The sequence below is a fragment of the Microcaecilia unicolor genome, chromosome 2 (genome assembly GCF_901765095.1).
Source record: "Microcaecilia unicolor chromosome 2, aMicUni1.1, whole genome shotgun sequence".
Classification (NCBI taxonomy): Eukaryota; Metazoa; Chordata; class Amphibia; order Gymnophiona; family Siphonopidae; genus Microcaecilia; species Microcaecilia unicolor.
Window position 1 is genome coordinate 485,032,044 of NC_044032.1, and position 7,802 is coordinate 485,039,845.

Genomic DNA, 7,802 nt, shown 5'->3' on the forward strand with positions numbered 1-7,802 from the left:
GTGGTGTGCTAGTGGTTCCCGACGTTAGCGCTTGTCAAGCTACATAGCGCCACCGAGGAAACATCTTACACCATCTACATGGGAATGTTTGTTTGAAGTGGAGAGCTGAGTTCTACTATGTAGTTGATAAAACATTTGGATGTATGCACCAGTGGAAGGAGATTTGTTTACATATTACAACGCTGGAGAGTTAGCGCTGTGTTGACATTCAAGACTGGTGCTTATTAGTAGAACTATTTAATAGGGATATTTTCCCATTAATGAAAGTGGACATGGACTCATACATTCAGCTTTATGTAATGTGAAAAACTCTATGTTATGCTAGAGCGCATGCATTCTCCGAGGACAAGCAGGCTGCTTGTTCTCACGACTGGGTTGACGTCCGCGGCAGCCCCCACCAACCGGAAAAAGCTTCGCGGGACGGTCGGCACGCAGGGCACGCCCACCGCGCATGCGCGGCCGTCTTCCCGCCCGTGCGCGACCGCTCCCGCCAGTTACTTTTTTCCCGCGACTGAGAGAGTCGTGTTTTTGCAACTCTCTCGTTTCAGCCGCCGGAATTTTCGACCGCGTTTACGCGGGTCGTCGCTCTTGGCCCTTTTGGCCTCTTCTTCTTTCAGTTTCGTTTGTTATCCAAAAAAAAAAAAAAAAAAAAAAAAAAGAATTTTGCGCGTGTGGAGCACGCGCTCCTCCTTTTTCCCTCGCTTTCTAGCGGGGACGCCTCGTTGCGGCCTAGTGGCCGCTCGGTCGGTTTCAATTTTCGTGGTGTGATTTTAGCCACCATTGCCGACTTTGACTTCGCCGACGCGATTTTTCCGTCGATGTCCTCGAAGGTCCCGAGTGGATTTAAAAAGTGTGGTCGCTGCGGCCGGCCGATCTCGCAGACCGACACCCACGCTTGGTGCCTCCAGTGCCTCGGGCCGGAGCACAATCTCAAGTCGTGTGCTTTGTGTCTCGGTCTCCGGAAACGGACTCAGGTTGCGAGGCAAGTTCTGCGGGACCGTCTTTTTGGAACTTGCGCCGGCCCCTCGACGTCGACCTCGACGGCATCGGTATCGAAGGCCGGTTCTTCGGTACCGGTATCGATGCCCGAGACATCGGCACCGATGGCAGCGACCCCAGGAGAACAGGTCCCGTCGGCCCGCCGGTCCGCCGGCGAGAGTGGGGTAGAGAGACCGCGTGGGCAGTCGGCCCCGGTCACTCCCTCAACTCGTGAGCCACGGGACCGAACCCTGTCGGACCCGGTACCTCGAGACCGAGGGGGATCGACCTCCTCCTCCTCCATGCCCTCCGGCACCGGTGACGTGCACCGGAAGAAGGACAAGAAGCGCCGTCACCGGGAGCCCTCGGTGCCTGAGGAGGTGTCGACGCCGAAGCGTCATCACAGAGAGGAGAGATCTCCGTCGGTGGTGGAGGTACCGACGCGTCGGGGTTCCGGCACCTCGGTGCCGTCTCCTGGCCCCCAGCAGCTTCTGGCACCGACACCCTTGCCGGCCCCACCGCCTTTCTCGGCAGCGGGCCTGGACGAGTGCCTCAGAGCCATCCTTCCGGGGCTCCTGGAAGGGCTGATGCGCCAGGCTGTGCCGGCGCCGGGGGTGCTTGCGCCCTCGGCGCCGATGACTGTGGCGCCGGCGAGCTCTAGCCCGGCGCCGGGGCAGTCGACACCGCCGCCGCTTGCGGTGCCGGTCTCGACAGCCACGCAGGTGGAGTCCCCGTCGACGTCGATGGAGGGAGCTCCGTCCCCGCCGGCGCGGGAGTCCACCGCTCGACGACACCGAGGCCTCGGTGCCTCGACGTCGAGCCGGGCCCGGTACCGGACTCAGCTACATGAGCTAATGTCCGATACCGAGGATGAGGACTCGTGGGGGGAAGAGGAGGACCCGAGATATTTCTCCTCAGAGGAGTCTACGGGCCTTCCCTCGGACCCCACGCCGTCACCGGAGAGGAAGCTCTCACCTCCTGAGAGTCTCTCCTTTGCCTCCTTTGTGCGGGATATGTCTATAAGCATTCCCTTTCCCGTGGTCTCTGTGGAAGAGCCGAGGGCCGAGATGCTCGAGGTCCTCGACTATCCATCACCACCTAGAGAGTCCTCCACGGTACCGCTGCACAATGTCCTGAAGGAGACGCTGCTCCGGAACTGGGTGCGACCATTAACTAATCCCACCATTCCCAAGAAAGCAGAGTCCCAGTACAGGATCCACTCTGACCCAGAGCTCATGCGGCCCCAGTTGCCCCATGACTCAGCGGTCGTGGATTCTGCTCTCAAGAGGGCACGGAGTTCGAGGGATACCGCCTCGGCGCCCCCGGGGCGGGAGTCTCGCACTCTGGACTCATTTGGGAGGAAGGCCTACCAGTCCTCCATGCTCGTGACCCGCATCCAATCGTACCTGCTCTATATGAGCATCCACATGCGGACCAATGTGCAACAGCTGGCGGACCTGGTCGATAAGCTCCCGCCGGAGCAGTCCAGGCCTTATCAGGAGGTGGTCAGGCAGCTGAAGGCGTGCAGAAAGTTCCTGTCCAGGGGGATTTTTGACACCTGTGACGTGGCATCTCGTGCTGCGGCCCAAGGTATAGTGATGCGCAGGCTCTCATGGCTGCGTGCCTCTGACCTGGACAACCGCACCCAGCAGAGACTGGCCGACGTCCCTTGCCGGGGGGATAACATTTTCGGTGAGAAGGTCGAGCAGATGGTGGACCAACTGCATCAGCGGGAAACCGCTCTCGACAAGCTCTCCCACCGGGCGCCTTCAGCACCCGCCCCCACGGGTGGGCGTTTTTCCCGGGCACGGCAGGCTGCACCCTATTCTTTTGCAAAGCGTAGGTACAACCAGCCGGCCCGAAGGCCTCGTCAGGCACAGGGACAGCCCCAGCGCGCTCGTTCTCGTCAACAGCGTGCGCCTAAGCAGCCCCCTGCGCCTCCACAGCAAAAGCCGGGGACGGGCTTTTGACTGGATCCACGGGAACATAGCCGCCCTACAAGTGTCCGTACCGGACGATCTGCCGGTCGGAGGGAGGTTAAATTTTTTCACCAAAGGTGGCCTCTCATAACCTCCGACCAGTGGGTTCTCCAAATAGTGCGGTGCGGATACGCCCTGAATTTGGCCTCCCTGCCTCCAAATTGTCCTCCAGGAGCTCAGTCTTTCAGCTCCCATCACAAGCAGGTACTTGCAGAGGAACTCTCCGCCCTTCTCAGCGCCAATGCGGTCGAGCCCGTACCACCCGGGCAGGAAGGGCAGGGATTCTATTCCAGGTACTTCCTTGTGGAAAAGAAAACAGGGGGGATGCGTCCCATCCTAGACCTGAGAGGCCTGAACAAATTCCTGGTCAAAGAAAAGTTCAGGATGCTTTCCTTGGGCACCCTTCTGCCAATGATTCAGAAAAACGATTGGCTATGTTCCCTGGATTTAAAGGACGCATACACTCACATCCCGATACTGCCAGCTCACAGACAGTATCTCAGATTCCGCCTGGGCGCACGGCACTTTCAGTATTGTGTGCTGCCCTTTGGGCTCGCCTCTGCCCCACGAGTGTTTACAAAGTGCCTCGTGGTGGTAGCGGCCTACCTACGCAAGCTGGGAGTGCACGTGTTCCCATATCTCGACGATTGGCTGGTCAAGAACACCTCGGAGGCAGGAGCCCTCCGGTCCATGCAGTGCACTATTCAACTTCTGGAGCTGCTGGGGTTTGTGATAAATTACCCAAAGTCCCATCTCCAGCCAACTCAGTCTCTGGAATTCATAGGAGCGCTGCTGAATTCCCAGACGGCTCAGGCCTACCTTCCCGAAGCGAGGGCCACCAATCTCTTGGCCCTGGCTTCGCAGACCAGAGCGTCTCAGCAGATCACAGCTCGGCAGATGTTGAGACTTCTGGGTCATATGGCCTCCACAGTTCATGTGACTCCCATGGCTCGTCTTCACATGAGATCTGCTCAATGGACCCTAGCTTCCCAGTGGTTCCAAGCCACCGGGAATCTAGAAGATGTCATCCGCCTCTCCACCAGTTGTCGCACTTCACTGCTCTGGTGGACCATCCGGACCAATTTGACCCTGGGACGTCCATTCCAAGTTCCGCAGCCCACGAAAGTGCTGACGACGGATGCATCTCGCCTGGGGTGGGGAGCCCATGTCGATGGGCTCCACACTCAGGGTCTGTGGTCCCTCCAGGAAAAGGATCTGCAGATCAACCTCCTGGAGCTCCGAGCGATCTGGAACGCACTGAAGGCTTTCAGAGATCGGCTGTCCTGTCAAATTATCCAAATTCGGACAGACAATCAGGTTGCAATGTATTACGTCAACAAGCAGGGGGGCACCGGATCTCGCCCCCTGTGCCAGGAGGCCGTCGGGATGTGGCGTTGGGCGTGTCGGTTCGGCATGCTCCTCCAAGCCACATACCTGGCAGGCGTAAACAACAGTCTGGCCGACAGACTGAGCAGAGTCATGCAACCGCACGAGTGGTCGCTCCATGCCAGAGTGGTACGCAAGATCTTCCGAGCGTGGGGCACCCCCTCGGTGGACCTTTTCGCCTCTCAGACCAACCACAAGCTGCCTCTGTTCTGTTCCAGACTTCAGGCACACGGCAGGCTAGCGTCGGATGCCTTTCTCCTCCATTGGGGGACCGGCCTCCTGTATGCTTATCCTCCCATACCTTTGGTGGGGAAGACCTTACTGAAGCTCAAGCAAGACCGCGGCACCATGATTCTGATAGCGCCCTTTTGGCCCCGTCAGATCTGGTTCCCTCTTCTTCTGGAGTTGTCCTCCGAAGAACCATGGAGATTGGAGTGTTTTCCGACTCTCATTTCGCAGAACGACGGAGCGTTGCTGCACCCCAACCTTCAGTCTCTGGCTCTCACGGCCTGGATGTTGAGGGCGTAGACTTCACTGCGTTGGGTCTGTCTGAGGGTGTCTCCCGGGTCTTGCTTGCCTCTAGGAAGGATTCCACTAAAAAGAGTTACTTTTTCAAGTGGAGGAGGTTTGTCGTGTGGTGTGAGAGCATGGCCCTAGAACCTCGTTCTTGCCCTGCACAGAACCTGCTTGAATACCTTCTGCACTTATCAGAGTCTGGCCTCAAGACCAACTCAGTAAGGAATCACCTTAGTGCGATTAGTGCTTACCATTATCGTGTGGAAGGTAAAGCCATCTCTGGAGAGCCTTTAGTCGTTCGATTCATGAGAGGCTTGCTTTTGTCAAAGCCCCCTATCAAGCCTCCTACTGTGTCATGGGATCTCAACGTCGTCCTCACCCAGCTGATGAAACCTCCTTTTGAGCCACTGAATACCTGCCATCTGAAGTACTTGACCTGGAAGGTCATTTTCCTGGTGGCAGTTACTTCCGCTCGTAGGGTCAGTGAGCTTCAAGCCCTAGTAGCTCATGCTCCATATACCAAATTTCATCACAACAGAGTAGTGCTCCGCACTCACCCAAAGTTCCTGCCGAAGGTGGTGTCGGAGTTCCATCTTAACCAGTCAATTGTCTTGCCAACATTCTTCCCCAGGCCGCATACCCGCCCTGCTGAACGTCAGTTGCACACATTGGACTGCAAGAGAGCATTGGCCTTCTACTTGGAGCGGACACAGCCCCACAGACAGTCCGCCCAATTGTTTATTTCTTTCGACCCTAACAGGCTAGGGGTCGCTGTCGGGAAACGCACCATCTCTAATTGGCTAGCAGATTGCATTTCCTTCACTTACGCCCAGGCTGGGCTGACTCTTGAGGGTCATGTCACGGCTCATAGTGTCAGAGCCATGGCAGCGTCGGTGGCCCACTTGAAGTCAGCCACTATTGAAGAGATCTGCAAGGCTGCGACGTGGTCATCTGTCCACACATTCACATCTCATTACTGCCTCCAGCAGGATACCCGACGCGACAGTCGGTTCGGGCAGTCGGTGCTGCAGAATCTGTTTGGGGTGTAAATCCAACTCCACCCTCCAGGACCCGAATTTATTCTGGTCAGGCTGCACTCTCAGTTAGTTGTTCTTCGTAGGTCAATTTCTGTTGTACCCTCGCCGTTGCGAGGTTCAATTGACCTGGGTTATTGTTTTGAGTGAGCCTGAGAGCTAGGGATACCCCAGTCGTGAGAACAAGCAGCCTGCTTGTCCTCGGAGAAAGGGTATGATACATACCTGTAGCAGTTGTTCTCCGAGGACAGCAGGCTGATTGTTCTCACCTTCCCTCCCTCCTCCCCTTTGGAGTTGTGTTTCATACTTTATTGCTTGTCATTCAACTGGCGGGAGCGGTCGCGCACGGGCGGGAAGACGGCCGCGCATGCGCGGTGGGCGTGCCCTGCGTGCCGACCGTCCCGCGAAGCTTTTTCCGGTTGGTGGGGGCTGCCGCGGACGTCAACCCAGTCGTGAGAACAATCAGCCTGCTGTCCTCGGAGAACAACTGCTACAGGTATGTATCATACCCTTTACTGTGGGGTGGCGGTATGAAAGGTTTGTATGAGTGAGTTCCGTGGGTACCTTATGTGTATATGTGTGTGGTTTGATGCTTTGGATTAAACAATACGTGTTATAAATTGATGCATGGTACTTTTGTGTTCAATATTAATAAAGGACAGACAGCCTTGAAGTCCTCCCTAGTGCTGTGGATTAGGGCTGCAATAGAGTTGGCTCATGTTATGGACTGGAAAGTGGTTCTGGTGAGCCTTTGTGATTGCTCAACAAAAGGTCAGGCAGCCTCCTTAGCAGAGTCCCAGGCTTGTCTCCCTAGAGGACATCCAAAGAGCCGCAACTTGGTTGTCATGCTGTTCTTTTCTGAAGCTTTATGAAATTGATATTTGGGCTAAGAGCAACATTGTGTAGCAGGACAGTATTGGAGGGAGTTTAGTTTTCCTCCTGCCCTGAGGGGATAGAGCTGTGGTACTTGGTCTGGTCTGGACTGGTCTAGCAGGATGAGAAGGAAGGTGAAATTTAGTCTTGCCTGTTAAATGTCCTCTCCTGATTCTTGCTAGACTAGTCCAGCATCGCTCACTTGAAGATGGAGTTGGGGATCTGTGCCATGGCTAGTCTGCAGTTCTGTTTGTTGAATTTTCTGGTTGTGTCCATGTTGGGCTGCTGTTGAGTGGTTTTGATCACACGTTTTGTTTTGGCATGATCATATTTGCAAGTTCCAAGCTGCACTGCTTCTGGTCAGTGATGTTATAGAAAAGGCCTTGTTCTCTCCCTCCATCTGCTGGTAGGGGGATAGAACCAACTGATCTGGACTGGTCTAGTAGGAATCAAGAAACGGAAAACAGGTGAGACTAAATTTCACTCTAGCAAAAGATGTTTTCTAATTAGTTCGTTGAATTTTTTTTCTTTTCTCTCAGGCTAAAGAGAACGATGAACTGACAAAAATCTGTGATGATTTGATTTCAAAGATGGAGAGAAGCTCTTAGACCAGGCTGATTGTGAATATTTTTCTGTGCCCTTGTCTCACAAATCTTGTTTGTCTACTTCGTTATGTTTGTTAACTATGTCTGTGGAAAATAAAAATTTAGCTTGCTCTGTGTGTGGTGTTTTTTTAAACTAATCTAGTTTTTACACTAAGATTTTACTTTTGAAGTTATGTAGAATTGTCATGTGATCTTAATTTTTGAACAGCCTTGTTGGATTGAATTCTGTTGGAGCAATGACCAGTATAAACCAGTAATTCTACTTCCTAGTCAATTTTCCATTACTCAGCTATACTAAACATTTGTAAAGTTACAAGCACAGGAAAGCTTGTTTTCCTTGTATTTACAGAAGTTATGTATATTCGGTTCCTCATTACAAAAATTATATTCTGTAAATTATAATCATCAAATATTAGAAGAAAAATATACCG

The 7,802-nt window shown here is 54.1% G+C and overlaps 1 protein-coding gene across 1 annotated transcript in view; it reads left to right on the forward strand.

Annotated features, from left to right (window-relative positions):
- Positions 1-7,475, forward strand: part of TACC3 (transforming acidic coiled-coil containing protein 3) — a 237,909-nt gene extending 230,434 nt beyond the window's left edge. The window contains exon 22 of the mRNA XM_030192179.1: positions 7,306-7,475. Coding sequence (XP_030048039.1) covers positions 7,306-7,374 — 69 coding nt within the window. The 3' untranslated portion in view covers positions 7,375-7,475. The remainder of the gene's footprint in view (positions 1-7,305) is intronic.
- The last annotated feature ends 327 nt before the right edge of the window (positions 7,476-7,802 follow it).